The sequence below is a fragment of the Alexandromys fortis genome, unplaced genomic scaffold (assembly GCF_014885135.2).
Source record: "Alexandromys fortis isolate MF-2015 unplaced genomic scaffold, M_Fortis_MF-2015_v1.1 scaffold_6, whole genome shotgun sequence".
NCBI lineage: Eukaryota > Metazoa > Chordata > Mammalia > Rodentia > Cricetidae > Alexandromys > Alexandromys fortis.
In genome coordinates this window covers 805,245-827,752 of record NW_026067902.1, presented here as the reverse complement: position 1 = coordinate 827,752, position 22,508 = coordinate 805,245, and the positions used below count along the sequence as shown (strand labels likewise).

Here is a 22,508-nt window from a genome sequence, read left to right as displayed (position 1 = left end):
ATATATGGGATTAAAAAGCATTGCCTACCTCAGAGTTATTGTAAGTGAATTAACATATACAAAGTTCTTAAAATGGACTTGAAAGCAGCCTGTGATCATTGGCTATGGTGTCAGCTTCTGGCCTCATTTTTTCCTCCAAGTCATTCAATAGCTCAAGTTTGTGCTCTCCTTTCTCCCAAAGGTCTGTCTGTTTTACTGTTGTAGTCAGTAGTTGCTAGGCTAGGTTAGGTTAGATTAGGTTAGGTTAGGTTAGGTTAGGTTAGGTTAGATTAAGTTTAGTTTGGTTTGGTTTCACTGCTGCCGCCACTATCCATCTTGGGATGGAGGGAAATACAAGCTCTGTATCATTGGTTTGCTTCATTGCAGCTGCCCACATGCAGGGAATTTAACCTTAGATCATCCCCTTTGCAAATAAGCAAAATGAAATAACAAAATCCCAAGAAGTTTCATGTTTTGGTCCCTGACTCCAGCCCACAATGCTTCCTGCTCTACAAATCTTTAAACTGATAGTCTAACCACTGCCATCAACTTGCATTAAATACCATAATGTACCTTTTTTCTAGTATACATATATTTTTAATATACATATTTTCTAATATATTTATATGCACATTCTTATAATCACTCTCAGGCAGCTAATGAAAGTATCACTGCTTTCTCACTTTGCAGAGAAGAAGACTGAGAGAGTAAACTTTGTTATCTGTGCACAGTCACTTAGCTGTCAGTAACAAAGTCAGGATTTGGAGTGGGCAATTAGGTTCCAGAAGTTGTTTCAACTCTAGGACATCCTACCCTTCGAGGAAACCACTTCTGATCAACTTGTCCCCAAACCACTCGCTTCTCCCAATTGACTCCTCCATTCTTTGCCCTTACATTCCACCATTAATCCTCATTTTAGCAAGCCAAAATAAGTGCTTTTTAGCCTCCTCTGAATTCCTCTATATCCTCTCATCTACTGTGGCCAGATCACCCCTGGAAAACACTCCTCCATAGACACAGGCTCCTATAAGCCTCTATTGTCCAATGCCTATGACTCACTGACTGCCCCCTTCTAACCTCCGCTAGCAGCCTGTGGGAAAGTATTTAATCTCAACAGAGGATGAACACCCCTATTGCCATTTATCATAGGGCAAAACACAAACTCTGAAGGACAGTTTATCTGTACTTCTTAGAAAATTACCAAAGAGCTCTCTTTGATGGGCTCCAGCACTTCCAGAGCGAACTTGCTTAAATGCCATGTAGCTGAGGCTTAGAGGCCTGCCATGTCATCTACACTCTTCAAGAGAAGGAAATATACTTCCAACTACTTTTCTATGATTCAGAAAAGAAAAAAAAAAAAGAACCGTCAAAGATGTCAAACTAGAATATGACCTAGGTCCCCCTTCTGCCTAGCCTCACATGTGAATCTAGAATATAGCCCAACATAGGTATTTAATATATTTGCTAGAAGGAAAAATAGAAGGTAAGAGAATAGGGGAATTGGAATGAAATGAAGGGTAAGGAAGAGGAAAGAATCTAGAAGAAAAGGAAGAAAGGAAACAAACCATTCGCCATGCTGAACCAAAGTGTCCAAGGCCTTTGAGGTGGGCTCACAATCAGCACTATGGTAGCTCTTCTTCTGAAAGCAGTAGATGAGGGTTAGACAGAGAACTGTCCTCTCTTGAAGACCCGAGCAAATGTGCAGAGGACAAGTTCTGAGAATTACTTGCTTACATTTTTGGGTTCTGCCTTCATTTTAGGAACTTGTGGATTATGTTCGGGTTCACTCGCATAGCGCTACCTACGCGACATCCATGAGTCCCGTCATAGCAGAGCAAATCATCAGATCCTTGAAGATTATTATGGGAGAAGATGAGAAGCACGGAGGTAAGGAATCTACAGGGAACTCGGCCCCAAAGAACTCTCCCAGGCTTCTGCCTGTCAAGCTCCCACCTTCTCAACTACACACTTTCGTCCTGTGAGGCCCAGTGTTTTAGTCAAGTGAGGTGCATGCTAGAATATCTTCACATGTGTATGCACACACCACAAACCCTGTTATAACACATACCTACAGTCTTCAGCAACATGTTAGTATGATCATCAAATTTGGATCATTTTGGGGGTGATCAGTAGTTAAAATGAAGTAAGCAATGCCTTTTGTGTATATGTACGTTTGCATGTGCCTGTGTGCTTTTTTGTGCGTTATGTGTTTATGCATGTTTGCCTGTGCTTGCCTGCTGCTCCTTGTGCTTCCCTGAGGTGAATACTATTAGTATATTGTTGTGTATGTTTTATTGTCAGAAGTTAGGCAAGGGAAAATCGCCACTGGTCATTTGAGGACATATAAACTCACAATATCAGCCGAGCCGTTCGTCTGTCACTGTGTAAGAACTTCACCTGGTCTTTGGAGAATTATTTCACAGAAGCCTCCGAGAATTTTCATTTCTTCTTTCAGATCTAGTCTCTGAAGATTCACTTCGTGTTATGATAATAAAGCAGTTCTTCCTGCCAGGGAGCTAGTGAGTACAAGTGAGAAACAGCAAATTGTACTTCAAATTGACCACAGGGCTGTACAATCCTTTTGCTTCATCCTACCACCATCTGGCACAAAGACCTGTATCATTTTCTGCAAACTTCTAGACTCACTTACTAGGATATATGGGAATATCTATCATTAATAGTATTAAGTAAGAATACTTACATAAGTGATATATATATAAACTCCTTCCTCAAACTGAGTCTCCACCCTGGTCTGAAACTTGCTGAGCACTGACAAGAAGCTCTCAGTGGAACATTCCACACTTGCCCGCATATTATAGGACAATCTAAATGCAGGCACACTGAAAATCTGCTGTAAAATTATCTGTGGGTACAAGGCACAGCAGCAGGTGCCTGTGACTTCAGCACTCAGGTGGCTTGAGGATTTTGAGTTTGAGGCCAACCTTGGCTTCAGAATGATTTCAGAAAAAAAAATCATTTCAAAAAAATCCTGCCAACAATGTGTATATGAATTAATAATGAATTTTGTGGTTGGGTTTGGGACCCATCCTCAAGATACCTCATTATATGTATGCAAATTTTCTCAAAAAAATCTAAAATCCAAAACCCTTTTGGTCCTAAGCATTTCTGATCAGGAACAACCTATATCCCTTTATACAAATCAGATAAGATTGAAACTGGTCTTTTGAAGTAGGGCCTTCAAATCACCTCCACACTGACAGTCCCAGAGGCCTTCCAGTGAGCCATCCCGCTTGCCAGAATATTAATAAAAAATATAACGTGGTGTTTGTTTTATCACTAAAGCTGGAAAATGACCCACAAGATGGTACCTTTTCTACTACATAAAAGTGGCTGGTGAATTGCTGGGGTCTTTTTAGGATTGCCGTGTGTGTGTGTGTGTGTGTGTGTGTGTGTGTGTGTGTGTGTGTGTTTCTTTTTTGACAGAACCCAGTCTGGGGAGGTAGTTGCCAGGATTCAGTTCCTCTGCTGCTACTTATTGTCACGTGACATTCCACAAGCGAATGGTGCATCCAACCCTGGGCAGGTGATTTAACTTTTCTTTGCTTCAGTTCTTCCAGCTGTGAACTGAGAATAATAACATTTATGCATCGATGTTTTATGACAGTTAGGTAAGTTAATCTATATAAAATACCCAGGAATGTCTGGAAACAATCATGACTTTTGTATAATTGCTTGCTGTTATTTGCAATTGTTCCTGAGGCGTTCGAGAAGTATGTGAAAACTCCCTGAATTCTGTATGAAACTTTTTAGGAAAGAAATGAAGAATTGGATGTCCTCCCAGGTCTTGGACTAGTCAGAATAAATAAGGTTAGGCTACCATAACAAACCCTAAAAAAATCCTGTTACCTTAACAAAGCGAAGGCTTGTTTCTTTCATTGTTGTTGGTGATATTGTTTTGTGAGCTTGTTTTTTTTTTTTATTCTTTTAAAGTATTCTTTGACAACGAGTAAAGGTATTCATCCAAGCAAGAGGCCAGTTTTCTGCTCCCAATAGTCATTAGTTGCCTAGAGATAGGACATTGTGAAATTCTCCCCCTATCATATTAACCTGTCCTTATATTCTTATCATCATAATTAAAGTACTCTACCTCATGTCTTTTGGCATCTTATGAATTAAAAGAAAACAGAATGCTGTGAGTCAAAATAGACATAGGAGGAAATTTAAGACAGTTTTTTTTTGGGGGGGGGCTTGTTTGTTTGTTTTGTGAGGTTTTGTTATTGATGTTGTTTTATTTTTTTCAAATCAATGAACAAAGGAAAGCAATTCCCTTTCACAGAATCACCGAGGTTCAGGTAACTCTGCCTGACACATCCTTTAAAGGATTCAAAGGCAGTCTGGGAATGATCACATTGACCTCATTTATAACAATACCTGCTCAAATAAATAGGATGGGTCAGAATACTGTATTAACTTGGCCTTCTCTGCCGAGAATAAAGTCACCCAAAGCTCCAAAGGCTGCATCTTACTAGGTCTGCCACACAGGATCTGAGAAAGAGGAGCTTGGCTCCAAGCCTTCTTCAACCTATTGCAACTGTGACTGGAACCTTTCAAGGCTTTGTTATGGGCAAGTTTGGGGAGCGGTTGGCCAGATCTGTTCCTTGATGAATGTCTTCACTTTAATCTGCAATGCAAAGCCATACGCTTCAAAGAGAAGCAAGCTACAGCAATAAGGTCAGTGTTCCTTTGATGCCAAGGTTCAAAGATGAAATAGCAGTCCCAGTGAAATGACAATGTTTATGCACAAACAGCCACCTTCACTCTGCAACCAGGCTGCTGGTGGAGTTAATGCACACAGGCTGAGGGGCTGCAGGCCGGGTGTGCATTCCATATGCACCAAGGCCCATTTAATCTCCTCGCCTGTCACTTTGTGCAGTACACTGAGCCCAATGTGGAGATTTGATTTCTCCATCCTAATGGTTGTTGGGTGGTCTCCTAGCTAAACCAATGTTGTAAGCCCCTTAAGGGCAAGAAATGTGTCTTGAATTAATTGTGTGTTCCTCTGAGTGTCAAACTCGGTGCTCGGCTTAATAAATACGTCATGACTCAACTTCCATCTTGCCAGCCTTCTGGATTTTAGGTCCATGTGTTTGTGCTAAATAAGATTGTTGGAGATGTTTATTTCAGAGGACTAAGAGCAAGAATCTGGTCCACACCAGTGTGGCACCTGAGGAGACCTTTCAGTGAGGGGGATGACTTTGGGGGAGCTCTAGAAAGATGACAGTTCTGTCGCTGGCTTAATCTAGATGTCAAACAAGCAGCCACGAGGGGATTGAGCCCCAAATCACACCAACAGCTTCCCTACGGAAAACAATGTCATCTGTTGCCTTGTTCTATTTAGATCTTTAATGAGCTCTGTGTGTGTGTGTGTGTGTGTGTGTGTGTGTGTGTGTGTGTGTGAGAGAGAGAGAGAGAGAGAGAGAGAGAGAGAGAGAGAGAGAGAGAGTCCGTCAGTCTTTTTCAACTCCCAGTCTTGACTATTCATCCCTAAACCCTCTTTCCCCAACTGTGGGAAAGCTTTCACTCCTCACAGAAAGAAAATGGAGGTGAAATGTACAAATAATTAAGAGGCATCAGATCACATGTAACCCAGAGCTCGCCTTGCTCCCTCTCTTCATTCAGTTTCTCGACTGACAATGGAAATAGTGGAAGGACTAAGTGATACAGTCTAGACAGTGGGTATTGCACAGTGGTGATGTACAATAAGAACTCAGCAAAGGTAGTGTTATTTTTTTAACTTACGTACTATCTTCCCTTCCTTCTCAACTAATTTTGGTAGCTTTTACCTGCCCTAGAATTCTCCCCTGTTCTGAGATTTTATGGCTACTCATCCGTGAAGAGTAGTCATCCTGCATCCTGCAGCACTTGCTTAAAAATATGTCTATAACCTGGCCACCTCTCCAACTCCGCCTCTCAGGACAATTCACACAACTTCCTGAATATTCTGCCCACTTCTGTCTTGGCTTTTTTATGATTTGTCCTCAGTACAGAACCCCAAATCATCCTTTTTTAGCATTTATTTTAACTGCACAAAGCTAGAGGATACAGTATAGTGATTTACCACAGGCATACAGTATGAGAGATGGTCAAGTCAGGGCTATTAGTATTTCCATTTCTTGGTATGTCTTAAAAGCCTTGAATAAAATATAATAATTATATATTTATGGAATACAGAGTGACACTTCAATATAGATGTACAATATGCTGAGAAAATTGAGGTAGTTAACGTTTCTATCTCTTCAACATTTTTTTTGCATTTAAAGCCTTTGAACTCCTGTTTTTTTAGTTACTCTTAAAATAGATAATAGGACATTATGAACTGCAATTCCACTGTTCTCTAGAACACTAGAATTTATTCTACTGGATAACTGCTGTCATCCTCTCTCATCCCTTCTTCCTCAATCCTTCCCAGCCTCTAATAAATCCATTCTATGCTCTTGCTGACATTTTTAAATAACATCTATATGAGAGAAATACTAACTAGTTAAAAAAAAAAAGAAAAAGAAAAAGCATAACTCACAGCATGTCACTCCCGACTCCATCCGTTTCCCACTCACTCGACATGTGATCCAGTGGCCTACAGGCTTCCAAGACTTCTCCCTCATATTTCTCAGGCTCTTCCCATTGCTCGTTACAATGATTCGTAAGCACTCAAACCAGCTTCCACAGGAAGGCCTTTGCAGCTTCTGGTCCCTCTAGAATGGCTTTTCTCTGTCTCCACTGGTCTTCTGAAAGAGCTGCTCCATCCTACATAGCTCAGCCTCCATCTCTCCCATTCCTCTGACTTTAGTTTTCATAGCATTCCTGTCTGGTTCTTCTTTCCTCTCACTGGAGTGCAAACTCTACGAGAAGAGGCTCTTCCTCTCAGTAAGCACACTGAGAACAGCACCGTGCAAGCATGGTCCTTGATTTCTCAACAACGATCTATGGAATGGCAGCAATACTGTTCCTTGCCCTTTTAGTCCAGCAAATAGATGCCTCTAATCTCTCTGCGTGGGTATGTTCGATTCCTCTCTTTGAAGAGCACTGGTCCCTTTCCACAGCACGGTCTTGCTGCTCTGCTTCCAAAACAATCTTCACTTCCCTCTCCTTCCTTTACGATCTCACGCTTCCTCTGCCCAGACTGCTCTCTTGGGTTCTCGCTTCCCCCCTCAGTTTTGGCTTGGTTCCTCCCCTCCTCCATTCTGAGGCCTTTGCTCTCCTGTTTTCCTCCTGCCCAGTTCCCTCTCAGCATCCTTCGCCCTGTGGCAACAGTCTTCAGGTTACTATTGTCCTCTGTTTTATCTCTTGTTTTTATTCTTTCCCCATTCCCTTTCTATAAGGCCTCTTCCTCAGCCTGCATTGGGCAGAATCCCAGCCTCAGTTTCCTATACAGTTCCCCAGCACAAGTGTACTCCCATGATTCCTTTCTTTTATATAACAGTGTGATTCCACACTAGAGTCACCTGCAAAGATGGTTAAAAAAAAAAAAAAAAAAAAAAAGCTTGCTGATGCCCTGCTCCCAAATATTTCTGCACAAATGCATTGTATATTTATAATCCTGAGTGGTGCTAATAGGATTGGTCCAGGGGCCACCCTTTGAGAACCACCGCTGCATAATGACCTCATCACACTCATCCTCTCCTTCCCATCAAGCGTGAAGGAGTTAGGATTTCTTCCAGATAGAAGCCATCCAGTTCACACCGTTGGCTATCAGCACATGCCGGACAGATAACAGACCACGGAGACATGCATCCAAATGGAAGTAAAAGGGAATATGAATAGTTCCAATTGTGCCATGAGGCAGATGCTGACAAAATATCTATTGGGATATTTTGGGAGCCATCTCTTCATCAAAAGGGTTGAGCAGAATGATTCCTGTCAGCCATCAAAGCAACTGAGCTTGCTCACCAAGGTCAGCCTGTGCCCTTATAATTCTCGCCTAGATCCATGTCTACTTTGGCTCATAGCATTTGTATGTTTATTAAAATTCCTTCGGTGTAGGAAGTTGCTGCCCATCTGTCTTCCATCATCACTTCACGTTTCATGAAGATGGGAGACCAGGATGGGAGGAGGAAGATGGCTACACCGTGTGCTATAGTGGTTCTCAAAGGGTGGTCCCCAGACAAGCGTGTCAGCATCACCTGGGCCTTGTTAGAACTGTAATAGACATTTTCATTTAGAGTCAGAAACTTTAGGGCCGGGGTTAGCAAACAGTCCAACCATCCCTCCAGGGGTTTGGGAAGCAGCCTCATTTGAAAACCACATTTCCATATAAAAGAAAGGAACCAGGTAAGGGTAAGTTTGCAGAGGGAAACTGAACAGAAGACAGCTTTCTGGCAGACAGACAGAGCTAGACAACCTTGCAGAAAAGAGGCCTGAGGACTGGAAAATGTGAGAGAGTCAGAAAAAGAAAAGTATGAAACACATTTTGAGCCACTTCCTTAAGCCACCATTTAAATCCAAGCATCAACTCTGTTCACTCAGTTACCATCAAGTACTTGTCCATCATCCCTGGTACGGGTGACCACTTTGGCTGCAGTAAAGTGCTTTTGCCCACAGAACTGTGTGTTCTTCAAAACAGGTCCTCCTGTAAACCTGTGCTTCCATAAAACTCCTTGTGATCTATAAAGTCATAAGAGCTAATGGTTACAACACTGGCTATGGTATTCTCTTTGATCATCACCGTCCAGCAGAGACATTGCTTTAGTAATTGGTGTTGCTTGGAATACAAGGGATAGTATCCATAAGACCCGCTTTAATTCTTGTCTGTGTAGGGCTGGGGAGTGAGTTCAGTTGGTAAAGAGAGGATATCAGTGCTGCATTTTAAAAGACAGCTGTGGTTGTGCAGGCTTATAATCCCACTGTTGGAGAAGCAGAGATGGGTGGATCCCTGTGGCTTGCTGATCCCAAGCCAATGAGAGACCCTAGCTAAAATAAAACAAAAAGGCAGGATGAGGGTAACTGACACCCAAAGAATAACACCCAAGACTGTCCTCTGATCTCCACATGAACATGTGGACACACACACAAAAAAAAAAAATAACAATTCTATAGTATGCATACAAGATGGTGCATATGTCTAATCCCAGCATTCAGGAAACTGAGGCAGGAAAATCTTTATTGTGAGGCCAGCCTGGGCTATGTAGCAAATTTGATGCCAGCCTAGGAAACTTAGTGAGACCCTATCTCAAAAAAAAAAAAAAAAATAGGGGCTAGAGGGATAGCTTGACATTTAAGAGCAATTGCTGCTCTTGCAGAAGTCCTGGGTTAGGTTTCCAGCATTTACATGGGGCAGCTCACGGCCACACATCTTCACCTGTCTTAGACTTTTGTGTAACACCAGTTCTTTCACTTAAAAAGGTTTACTGGAGATGGGAGTAGGAAATGCTCCTAGTGATAATTAGCAGGTCTAACTTTGGATGACGCCATTGACTAGCTGGTTCCTTTATGTGATAAAAATGGCTATAGAGAGACCACATGTATGATTATGCCAGCGATCTCCTCAATGTCAAGCTGCTGGAATAATCACCAAAGTTCTAAATCTATCATTTACTACCATAAGCCTAGAAATATTTGTTTTACATCTGAGTCGCCAGTAAAGTCTACTGACAGGAAAAGAATAGTGGAAATTTACTTACAATATGTATCTATATACAAAACTCCAATTTCTAATGTGTAATATTTTATCTCAGTGGGTTGCATCTGCATTATTCCCAAACAAATCCACTGTCCTTAAAGGGCAAACTTTAAAAGGGTAGAATTCTCATGTCTTCAAAGTTATATATCAGCTGAATAATTCAAATCAGATTGAGCTTTGGCCAGTCTCATTGGCTAGTCTCAGCATTTTTATCTCCCAAAACATGTTCAATATTTTAGCTCCACCTAGAAAGCTTTCATTCCTCCTATCAAACCTTTCTCTATCCCCTAAACTCCTGAACCATCTTTCTAAGCCCTACCTCATGCCCCTAATCAATAATCCCCAATTCACTCAGTTTCCGGCAGTCTTCTTTTTTCTCCTGATATTTTAGTCACATATATCCCAAATGCCTCTTTAAATAGGTAGTGATTGTATTAAAACATGTCTTGATGCATCAAACTTGTGAATGAGTGCACACTAAATGCTGGCTTCGGAACAAATCAGATTGCCTGAAAGTTTTGCAGCCTGAGCAACATCTAGGAGCAGTGTAATATCCTGTCCTTAAATGTTGCCTATGGAGCTATTTTGGATCAAATGCTAGAATTAGAATCACTCACTGGGTGGGTCTATTGTAAGCCCAAATCTAGATTCATTTTTCTGTCCTCTGGATACATAAATGGTTTTACATTGTGTACACTGGGATGTGTCTCAACATAGAAGTGAGGTAGGCAGACTGAGTAACTCCAGCCAGCACTACCCAAATAGCAACAGCAAAAGCAGAACTGTGCCTTTAATTATCCAAGCAGTCTAGCTGAATCCCTCACTTAGAGCTTCCTATGGAGACACTGTCTAGCATTCAAAGGTGCATTTGACTTTTTAATACATAGTAATCAACAGGAATCGTGCCCTATCGAACCCTGCCTGTCTAAATAGAGGTAAATAGGCTGACTTGGTCTGATGTGATCTTTTCTACCTCACTTCCTTCTCTTCCTCCTCCATAATAATCATTTGTGCTTCGATTTTTCCCCCCTGGGGGATGTTGTGAAGATAATGAGAAGTTGAGAAGGTAAAATTCCCACAGAAAATGTGGGTTTTCTTTTATACTACACAGCTAATAAAAGATAGCAGGCCATTAGGATTTTGAATTCTCAATCATTTTTTATAGTAATCACTCATTATAAACTTTTGGATTGGTGAAGGTTTATTGGCTGAGAGAACAGACATCTTCTAACATACTTCAGCGCATCATTGGTTTAGCTTGCTTCTTACTTGAGTTGAAAGGTTAAGACATAAGATTGCAAGTTCAGTGTCATCCTGGACAGCAGAGCAAGACTCTCTAAACAAAAAGTAAAAAGAGGCCTGGGGATGTAGAAAGGTGTACTTGCCTAGTATGTGGAACACCCGAGGCTCAGTTCCTAGTACAGTACTGTGGAGTAGGGAAATCTTTCCAAACTGGATCCCAAAGTTGTAGACAGGGTAAGGGGATTTGGAATATACATGATGATTTCATGAGTCATGGCTGGAGAGGTGCATGATCTTCCTCTTCCAAGTCTGATGGTCATAAATCAATTACATGATTTTGCCTAACCTCAGAGAAGCATGGAAGGTAAAGTAAACTGTAGACAGAAGTTTTTGTCCTGCCCAGTCCCACAGCCCTTCAGTCCCAAAGAAACACACAGACGCTTATATTAATTGTAATCTGTTTTGGCCTGTTAGCTCAGACTTATTATTACCTAGCTCTTACAACTTAAATTAACCCATAATTCTTGTCTATATTTAGCCACGTGGCTTGGTAGCTTGTCCCTGTGAGGTCTCATCTTGCTTCCTCTGCATCTGGCTCATGGCTGACTCTCTACATTTCCTCTTCCCAGAATTCTCCTAGTCTGGTCGCCCCACCTATACTTCCTGCCTGGCTACTGGCCAATCAGCATTTTACTTAACCAATATGATTGGCAAATCTTTACAGTGTACAGGGGCATTATCCCACAGCAGTAAACCATCTACCTAGGAGAAGAAAACTTGCCTTTGGTAAAGGGGCAACCAGTCTTTGCCATCTTCAGATGTCCTTAGGGACTTTAAGAAGATCTTATACATTTTAGGCATTTACCTAGTCTTTCTCCAGTAGCTTAACAGATAAACTCTTGACCTGAAATATAATAAGAACAGCTAAGAATGAAAGGAAACTGTGCCCAAAGGACTAGATCAGGTCTCTTTAGGTAGGCTCTCAAGGCTACTAGTCCGCCTGACTACAACCACTTCCCTTCTTTTTCACAGAACCATGTTCCATTGCACTGTGTAGTGATAAGAGTGCCATATGTTCTAAACTCCCCAGCACCGTGTTATTTATGGTAGCAGAAAACAGACTGTGAGGAAAGTGCTTCACCAAAAACAAAAATTAAAATTGATGTGAAATTAGTTAGACAAGCTCTAGAATTTAAGCAGAAAGAGAAAAAAAAAGGTACTTTTTTTGGAAGAAAGAAAAAGCTTAAGGGCTATAATCAGAAAAAAAAAGTGGTACTGTTATCAGAAAAATTTAAATCGTAATTTAAGAACATGACCACTTGGGATAATTACCTGGACTTGGATGGATTTGTTTTTTTTCAGTCAGTCACCACTCCCTCTTAGCTCTCCTTGCATTCTTTTGAGGCCAGAGACGAAAAGGGAGCTAATATCTGAACAGGGCTGGAGCCTCCTGTGCTCCTATTGTGTGCATACCCAACCCTTGGCTAAGTGAGAGACCAAGCACAGGACAAGTCTGAATTCTGAGCCCCGAGAAAGGGAACTGGATAGTCCAGCCCAAAACTGAGTCCGTGTGAAAATACCCTAATCCACAGAACTCTAAACACGTCGCCTCTTTTTGAAAGCTCTCAGAACCGTTTGCTACTACTGTTACTGTTAAGTGGGCAAATTCCTGCCAAATAGTTCATTCTGAGACTTTTGCAAAATTTCTAAAACTTAAATTTCTGGGCTTTGTTCAGTTACTGAGAGAAGTGTTAAATGAAGTGCCACAGTAACTTTATTATTTTTGAAACTCATTTTTTTTCAAATGTACCTTTTACAGAGGAAAGAAAAAGAAAGGGAAAGAAAACAACGAGTGAGTGATACTGAGAACGTGTTTGCCCTGAAAAGCCCAGTTGTGTTTCCTTTCAGAGTCCTTGTCTGGCTTCTTTCTTTCCTTCTGATCATTCGTGAGAGTTTACCGTGAGTCTAGCAGGTGAGGCACTGACCCTGCTCCTAACCCAGTGCGGACTTAGAGAAAGTGGCACCAGCCCCTTCCAGCTGTGACCTACAACCTTTGCTCTGGTCTCTGGCACAGGACACACATATTTTTACACTTGAGTTTGATAGGTTTAAAAACAAGAGTGTCTAAGTACGAAGATTTAGGGCATCGAGACAGCGAAAGAAGGGAGTACCCTGGGTGACAGCCATTAGCTCTTCGGAGGAATTTAGTCCCTTCCTGTTTGCTTTTGTCATGAGATCCAGTGCAAACCTCCCTCAGCAAATGTGGCTTTTTTTCAGTGCTAGCTGCTTAGGGCTGAGCTCGAGTCTTTACCGGTATCACCAAACTTACCTTGAATGTGTTACTCTAGAAATCTATTCTCTACTCAGAACTCTTTCTGATACGAAGGGATAGTGAGAAGCTACAGAGGACTCTGACCAAGGGCTAAACCATCCATCCTTAAATACAGTTTAAAAAACTCTCCTCACATTTCTCAATGTCTTTTGCAGCAAGGAACTCAGTGACTTAGAAAATTGACCTCCTACCAGTTTTTTTTTATTCCTTCTGGTCAAATCCAGCAACATCTTGGTTCCGACCTCCTGAGATCCCATGGTGAATGTAAGCCCACTGATGGGATCCACTGAAAACGCACTGTCTTGAGGGTCCTGGCATTGAAGGCCCTTGGCGTTGTTGAGGCAGGAATTAGCTGCTGCTTCCTAAATATATTTGCCACTTGGTTACCAGCTGGAGACAGAGAAAGAAGCCTAGAAGGAAACAGAGGGCACGGAGAGCTGCGTTTTCTAAATGGTTTCAGGCCACTGGCATTTCAGCAATAGCTAATACGAACCAGATGTCAGGTGCTACGCTCCACTGGCTTTCAACTGAGGGCCTGCCTCCGTCCATGATTAATCACCTGTGCTGGTGGGTAGCGACGTCCTACCTGGCCTTTTTGTGTGAGCAGACCTAAGGTCGGGGTCAGCAATCAAGGTGGCGGGCATTTGCCTCCTGGCCTCAATGCTGCTCATATATGCCCAGGGCAACTTGAGTTTGTCCACTGAACACAAACTTAGCCAGCATGCTGAACTTCTGGATAGGAAGGGGATGGTTGCCTGATTACACAGAAACGCCTAGCAAATTTCTCCGAGACCTTGCGCCTCGTCGTTTGCTTCATCTTAAGAGTCAGCGAATGAGAGAATTTTATGTCAGCCTAATGAAATCAGCACTTTACAAGTAAGGTCTTACAAGGTTTCCCTAGCAAGAGCCTGAAGGAAACTGTTTGCTTTATAGACGAGACAGAGGCCTAGATTGTGTGGCCCCTTCCTTACGGCCCTCCAGCAAACCCTGCTGAAGTCTCTTCTTCCCCGTAGGCTCGCCACGAAAAGGCTTTGAGACAGGGGAATTGTGACGTAACCCACATGGAATTCCCCACTGGTTCAGTAAACCTAGAAAAGGAAAGAACATAATTCTGTTCGTCTCATCTCCTAGAGTGGAAAAGAGCCTGGTATTCCACGCCGGCTTTTGTTTCTTTCATCGCGGGCTCATTTTCAAACTGTGCAGCACAGCTTACTCAGCCTCACTCTGGTTCGGAGAAGTTTGTTGAGAAAACCAGCTACCTCACCCGCCACAGCTGGGGAGGATTAAGCAGGTGGATTCATGCCTAACGAAGCCCAGCATGTGTGTGTGTGTGTGTGTGTGTGTGTGTGTGTGTGTGTGTGTGTGTGTGTGTTTGAGCTACAAGGAATGTATTAGCTTTCTGTTTCTGCATAACAAATTGCCTTAAGTGGCAGCTGAGAACAATGTCTGTTTATTATCAGCTTCCTTGTCAAGAAACTGGGCAGAGGCAGGTCTCCCTCTCAGGCTCCCCAGGAGGCTGAAGATGCCACCATCTACCCTTCCAGCAGCTCAGGCTCCTCTTCCATGCTAGGGTGCCTATAACAGAATTCAGTTCTCTGGAGCTACGGAACTGAGGTCCCCCTTTTCTTGCTGGCTGGCTGCCAGTCATTCTCAACAAGTAGAGGTCACTCGCTCCTAACCATGAAGCCCCTCCATCCACAGAGACGGGAGAGTAGTCTCCTTTCTGGCCAAGCTGTCAGGATGTTTGCTGGATCAAGACGTCACAGCTTGTTCCTATCTCTAGACTTTCCGATGTTTTCGTTTGTCCATTTGTTATGTACACACATATATGAGAAGACTTCAAGTGTTACATTCCCAGTAATGATTTACCTCAAACCGAATACTTGGGATAAAAATTCCTCCAGGAAACATAATCCTCAAGCCTCAGTTTCCACTCGGTTCTGAGAGATGGGGAAATAATGGAAGCAAATCCCCGGCAGCAAAATGATCTAGAAGGACAAAGGGACAGCCTGGTAGACTGTAGGGACATTGACCATGAGGACAGCCTTTGGGAGCAAATCCAAGTCAGTCGGGTTTTAGCTCAAACTACTGTTTTTTATACTACTTTTGAACCATGGAATTTTTTTTTCTAAAAAAGAAATAGAAACTGGAGCTTATTGTATAAACATATATTTTTGTTTAATTTTACAACATCGAATATCATGGGTGCCTGTCACTCCACCAAGTGATCAATATTTAATCCTCATACTAGAAAGATATGTGTTTCATTGTTGTTGTTACTCCCACTTTTACAGGCAAAGCACCTAAGGTTCAGAATAAGGACAGGCGAAGTACCTAAGTTTCAGATTAAGGAAATATAAACCTGTGGTGTTGGAGTTGATTTTGAAGCCCAGAAACTGGGTTCCCAGCCCTCTGGCACTTGATCCTGGTGCTGGTGTCATATGGGTAAAGGGTCAGGATTGGGCTTCATCACTGCCCACTTCTGAGCAATCACTGAAAACGAAAGGTTTTAAACTTAAATAGCTAGCGGGCCGTCCCCATAGGGCTTCTGGGTGACTACTGTCATTTGTCTGGCTTCAAGGGGTCCTTTCAAAGGGTCCTACTGACTCGGTTTCTCAGCACAAGTTTAATTTGTATGTATGTGTGCATGTGTGTGCGTACACGTGTGTATGTATGCATGCATGCATGTGTGTGCGTGTGTGTACATGTCTGTATGTGTGTGTGTGCATGTGAGTATGTGTGTGTGTATGTGTGCAGGGAGGAACTGATTCTGCGCATAAAAGAAAATCTGCCTTAATTTCCTATTCCTCTCAATTTTTAAAAATTCCAAAAACCTTTGGTGTGCCCCTTCGTTTAAAAACCGCTAGTTCATCAGGGCTCTGAGAAGTCTATCCTTCCTATAATGTATAAAATCCTACTATTAGTGACTTGTGAAGATACTACCTTCCATTTCAATGCAAATTACCCCATTCTGTTAATAATATTCATGAGACAGTCCCATAGGAATATGGACACAAGTCTAACGGTGTGTATTACCCTCTGCTTGCTATCTTCTATCCGCCCCTCTAGTGGATCGTTTCTTTCTAAAGAGCTCCAGAATTACACCTCCAGAGTTAGCCCAGCTACTGTATGTAGCGAGTCTTCTGGGTGTAAAATGCATAGGTCCTTGCTTGCATCGTTAAGACGCGTGCATCATGAAGAAACTCTTCAAACAGCAGGCTTTGATAAACTTGTAAGCAGAGCCAGTCTCCCTGTTATCCGGGCTAGTGCTTTCATAATCCTCAAGCCTCAGTTTCCCATTTCTAAAGGATTCCAAAACATCGCTCTCTGGTTCCTCGTTAATGTGCAGGAGATGACCTTTCTCATCCCGCTTGGCGAACTAAATCCCTGAGAGTGTTTGAGGAGCTTTGTAGTAGTGGGCTCCTCCTCGGAGCCCTCGAGATCAGGCCATGCAGATAGCTGCCCGGCCTGATGTCCAGCCTGCCCCTCTGTGTACACTCCCCAGGGCCATGACTGAGCAGACTAAAGAGCCCCTGGCACATGTGTATGTAGCTATAAAACATGCCGTAACCTTGGAATCCTGACATCAAAAGGGAGAGCTCTGTTGCCTTATAAAAATGTGTGCTTCTCTAAGCAAACCACTCCAAACGCTGCTGTCTCCACCCCACTGGGAAGCCTGTCACTGCTAATGCGGTTCTTACGATTCTCACCGCTCATAGCCTCTTGATCTTCTCTGAGATCTCTCTGCCCCTGAGTGTGTTGGAAACAAAATGTCCTGTCTGGTGTCCAGTGCTTAAAAATAACAGACACCGGGTTCCTGCTGCCACATGGAAACTTTACTGCCAGGTCTGCTCGACACCCCCCAAACTCTGGGTCATGCCAGGGAAGTAGGCAGGGGAACGCCAGGGACAAAGAAAGGGAAGAGGCTTACACTACTGTAGGCATTCTCTAATGTCAATTTGATTTTCCATGGGCTAATTTCTCTGAAATACTAACTGCTTAAATGGCAAGAAGTGTGTTACAGAAAGATACTTTCCGTCGACGGAGACAAGGACCTCATTTTTCAAGTAACACTGCCCAAGCTGGAACGTTCGATTGCCCAGTCAGTATTCAGACAGTAGTGGTGGGCTCAATAATTTAAGTGGGGCTGAGCAGTGTGTATTCCCCCATGCCCATTTTGAAGCTTGAGAAATGATAACATAAGTCACCCGTTGGCATCTGGGTACGTTCCTCTCTTAGAAACCGAGAGTGACACTGTGCTGGCCCAGGAGAACATCAGACGGTCTCTTGTTTCTCCATCTGAGCAAGGGAAATGCCTGCCCGCCCACCCGACTCTGCCCCTGTGCATACCAATGGTTTGGTTTGGGGAAGAAATTTTCCTCCTTTAAGACAGGTCCCTTTGGCAGTTTGCACGATTCATAATTCCTTCTGGTCCTCTGGGAGACCGAGTTGTCCTAAACATATTTCTGGAAACGCCACAGACCGTTGTTTTTATTAGGGGACTGCAAAGCTTTGTAGTAAGTGGCTTTGTGTTTTATTTGTTTTCCTTCCTCTGCCCCAGCTGTTTTTGTTTTAACAGCATCAGAGGGAAGGTTAAAGAATTCGTGGCCTCCGTTAACCTAGCTCATCTCTCAGGCGGGTACGGCTAGAAATCTGGAAGGAGGGAACAGCAGTACCTAGCTCATTTGCAGGCATGGGTTCATCCCTAACCCTGCCTACCCTCCCAAAGAAGTGAGACAGATTGATAGGGCTAATCTCCAGCTGAGGGAGCACCTTGCAGCAGGTAATGGTCAGGAAGGCTGGTAACTGCCACAAAAGGAACCGGGGATTCAGTAACTACCTAGATATAACATCAAATAAGAGGCGGCTGTCTAACTTCCATTTTTTTCTTTTATTCTACAAACATGTCTTGGATGCCCATAATTTGTCAGTGTAGCCTCCATTTTTATTTTTAAAGTCAACCAAAGAGTATAGCTCAGTCAGGAAACAGGCAGGCACCTACCACAAGCATGCATAGTTTATTGGCAAATTGCAATAATGCCAGTTTCTAGAAATATCTGAGCCCGCTTATGAAAATCAAAATTCATGCCCAGTCCCATCCCCAGAATCCATGATTCAGTGGGTTTTGGGTGCAGCCTGGGCATGTGATTCTTCAGCCAAGGTGACGCTAAAGCTGCTGAAAATGGTGGAAAATGAGAATCAACCCTCATTCAGTATATTCTGGATGCCAGTAGCAGTGATGATCAGGGCTCTTGCTATCTTCCTGAAATGAGCTCTTCCTTACCTTGCATAAAACAGTGAGGGTCTTTTCAAAGATAAAAGTTATCCAGGCCCGGTTTGGTAGTATTCCAAAATATCACTCCAAAGTCTATTCCTTCCCCTCGCAACACACTCAGTCCAGAGTTTTAGCAAAACGAACAGTTCCATCAATTCTCTAGAAGCCTGTGTCAGAGTCGTCTCATTCATCTCGTTAGCTGACTCGGACCTTCTCTGTCATCTACGGAATGTGTGGCAGAAGGGTACGAGCCTCTGGAATTAAAGGCTCTCCACCTCTCCCACAGGATCCCGCTGCGGTGCCCAGTCTCCAGGAACACCTGGGTGCTGTCTCAACAGCAACCATTCTTGTGCACAAAGACCCTGCCAAATATTTCTTCTGCTTTTACCAAGCTCTCTTCGAGCACAGATCTCAAAGCATGCCGTAATTAGTACAATCACCCACATCCTGTCTAGATGAGCAGTATTTTATGTGTACAAATTCCCCTTTGCCCCCGGGCCCTTCAGGAGAATGCAAATGTTTCCAACTTTAAAGAGTGAAAAATAGAGGAACTGAAAGGAGCTGTATCTTGGCCAACACCAAAGACCTCAAAGACATTTAGAGTTGACCTATATGAGAAAAGATGGTGACGACAAAGTGTGCCACGATGCCTTATCAGCCACCCTCTGCTAATAACTGGTTCAAAGATAAGAAAGACAGGCTAGGGATGAAGCAACCAGTTCTTACAAATCACATAATCTCGGAGCCAAAATTCTGATCTGTTTTACTAAGTTTTCAAACGTTCTAGAAGTAGTGAAGTGGTGTCACTAGCTTATGATCCAATGACTCGAGTTAATCAAGGAGGAGAAGACAGAAGGGCCAATTAAGTAGCCGGGCTGTCCAGTGCTAGCTGAGTCAGTATAGGTAAGTGCAAAGATAATGCCACTGGGAAAAGCAATTTCAATCACTTTTGTACTTCCAGACCAGGAAATCCTCCTGGTCTTTGAGGGGGTAACATTTAGGAATCATCAGACCCAGTCTGATGAAGTCATCTGTTCATCACGCAGGTAACAATCAACCATAGAGCTGGGCACACAAGGGGGCAGGCCATATGGAATACATTTGGATGGCTGGACTGTGCACCCATGCCTTCTTTTCGGTCACCTTCATAACACATCTTACCACCACACTCTTCCGGTCCTTGGACCCATTCTCCCCACTCGATGCTCTTATCTTTCTAACCATGGAGTTTCAACACACAGGTAAAGTTTTAAGGCAAATGTCATCCTTTCGTAATTTCTAGTCTTATACTTCAAATAGGCTGTTCCATGTACACAGACTGGTTTCGAAGAGACATTTCCACACGTTATATAAAACAGTTCTTTTTAAAATGACTTACGGGGCTGTGTCTACACAGTATAATTTGTACAGATGGTCCTGCATACTTTCAGACCCCATACAACTGACAAATCTAGAGTTGGAGAGCAGGCATTGTTTTATTGCTGTTCCTTTCGGTTTTTAAAGGGTGAGTGAGCGTGGCAAAGAAAGATGTATACAGGACAGTAAACCATTCTTGCAGCTCCCTGTTTCTTTCAAGCCAATACCTTGTTCGCCAAGAACCCCAGAGTAAAAGCTCTTATTAGTGATTGCCATGTTGAAGCATCCCAGGAATATAATAATATTTTTGCATCTCCTGCATGTGCTCTCTCTCTCTCTCTCACTCTCTCTTTCCCCTCTTCCTCATCCTTCTCCTCCTCCTCCTCCTTCCTTTCAGGTTTACTCTCCTCACAAACTTCAGTGTTGAATTCTTCAATCCCTGTATGCTCATCCCTCATCCTTTAGGCAATCTTCCCGTGCTCTGGCTCACACTCAATCAAAACTCACTTAGTTCTCCACCACCCTGCTGTGCTACCCATGATTGCACCATTGTGATGTTTTCTCTAACAGACTGCACTTCTCTGGTGTTTCTCACACTTTAGATCCCAGCCTGATCATCACTGGAGCCAGGCTACTTTGCACTTGCTCTAGTCTCCCTCGTGTGAACTGTTGTAACACCACGTAAGCTTTCCTTCATGGTGTTGAGGAGAATTGTGGATATATATATATATCATCTATATCTATCTAATATCATTGCGTAGTTTTACACCTACCTTCCCACTGACCATAATCCTTTTCTGCTTTTGCATCTTCTCCTCTCACTGCTACCAATGTCTACTCATCACAGCTGCCCTTGCTTCTTTTAACCAGTGGTTCACTCTATCTCATGGATGCTACTAACAAATTTTCTCCCCCTTTTTTCTTATTTTGTTCTATCAACTGTCCATTTTGAATTTCTTATATCTAAACTCTACTGGCAAGAAGATCTGGTTGACTTGATTAGTATTTATCATCTCTTGGTACAAGTTCCTGTGACAGACTACATCCTGATTCCCTAGCTAATATTCAAATGGACTTCCTTAGGCCAGGAGAATCTTTACCCACTCTCTGTGGCCAAGATTAGGGAACTAAAATGGCAAAATGGAAATACTTTCTCTAACATAATCTGCTTACCAGGGACTACAGGTAAAGTACCTTTCTAGAGAACTGGAGTTAGATAAGAAGAAATAACAGAGAAGAAACATGGAGACGGGTGGTGGAGATACACTCCTTTAATCCCAGAACTTGGAAGACAGAGACACAGGCAGGTAGATCTCAGTGAGTTTGAAGCTAGTCTGGTCTACAGAGTGAGTTCCAGCACAGCCAGAACTGTTACACACAAAAAAATCGTGTCTTGGGAGAAAAAAAGCATGGGCAAGTGAAACATCATTTAACATTCCACTTCTTGGTTCTACTCCACAAAATCTTCATTCCTCTGCGTGTATACTTGGCACAATCAGGCAATGAATGTTAAGTCCCTTTGGAACCAATAAGCAAAGAAACTTTGTAAAAGATGATCTGATGTGTTTGAGAAATAACTGATCCTATCATTCAACATAGCAGAAGACTAGACTAACAAATGGCTTCAGGAAGACAGTCTACCCGTTCGCTTTACTTTTGTGTACATGTCTTCAGGCCCCACAGCCAAAGTGAAGGAGCTTCCCAAGGTCTTCCTTTTATCAGGCTTTGGATTCTAACCCCTGCTATCTGTCCAACCCCTTACAGCATGAGGCTTTCAACCTCTCTACTTTCTCTAGTAAAAAATGGGCATAATTATGATCAATTGTAATTGTACAGACTAGAATTTTTGTTCAAGATTAGAAAAGATAGCCACCATCTATTTATTATCTAGACAGAAGACCATAGTGTAGAGGTTAATAGACCAAATTCTAAACCCCAATTTCCTGGGCTAAATTCTAGCTTGAAAATCTACAAAGTATATAAACTTAAATAAGTACTTGGTTCCCCTCATGTATTACATAAGCTTACAGTACCTACCTTGATACAGTCATCACAAAGTAGCAATAAAAAAGTTTCTACAGCGGCGGCCGGAACCGGACGCGCACGGCGGGCGACGTAGCTGGCGCAGCGGCCGGGACCGGCGGGTACTGACACAGTGGCAGACAACGCAGGCGACAGGGACCAGGGCAACACCAAGAGCAGATCGCCCCAGGACAATTAAATCAAAGAGGTAGGCCTTTGGTTGGCGAGGTCCCGGGCAAACAGGGAACCTGGTTCTTTTCCTGAAGACCCGTCTGAGGGGTGAGAGGGATCTTGGCCCCTGGCAGGAGCCAGGAAACAGAACGAGGGAATTTTGCAAGAGGAGCCTCTGGCCAGCAGGGAAACCTGATCTGGTTTTAAAAGACCAATTAGAGATCGTCAATAGGAGGAGATGGGCAGGCGCCAAGGCAAAAATTCTCCCAATAAGCTGAAAAACAACATGAAAGCACCAGAACCCAATGATCTTACAACAGAAGGACTTGAACACCCTAACACAGAAGAAGTGGAAAAAATCGACTTTATGAAAGCAATAGAGTCCCTTAAACAATATGTAAAAAACACCTTTATAGAAATGGATGAGAAGTATAACAAAAAGTTTGAAGAATTGAGTAAATACGTACATGAGACCCTGGGAAACCAAGAAAAAA

General features: G+C 42.9%; 1 protein-coding gene and 1 long non-coding RNA gene across 2 annotated transcripts in view; one reads left to right on the top strand and one right to left on the bottom strand.

The window, feature by feature from the left end:
- LOC126496743 (uncharacterized) overlaps nucleotides 1-2,368 on the bottom strand; it is a 20,291-nt gene extending 17,923 nt beyond the window's left edge. The window contains exon 1 of the long non-coding RNA XR_007590416.1: nucleotides 2,333-2,368. This is a non-coding gene — a long non-coding RNA (uncharacterized lncRNA). The remainder of the gene's footprint in view (nucleotides 1-2,332) is intronic.
- The window catches only part of Sptlc3 (serine palmitoyltransferase long chain base subunit 3), a 123,026-nt gene that overhangs the window by 79,349 nt on the left and 21,169 nt on the right, over nucleotides 1-22,508 (top strand). Inside the window, exon 9 of the mRNA XM_050134314.1 lies at nucleotides 1,740-1,866. Coding sequence (XP_049990271.1) covers nucleotides 1,740-1,866 — 127 coding nt within the window. The remainder of the gene's footprint in view (nucleotides 1-1,739; nucleotides 1,867-22,508) is intronic.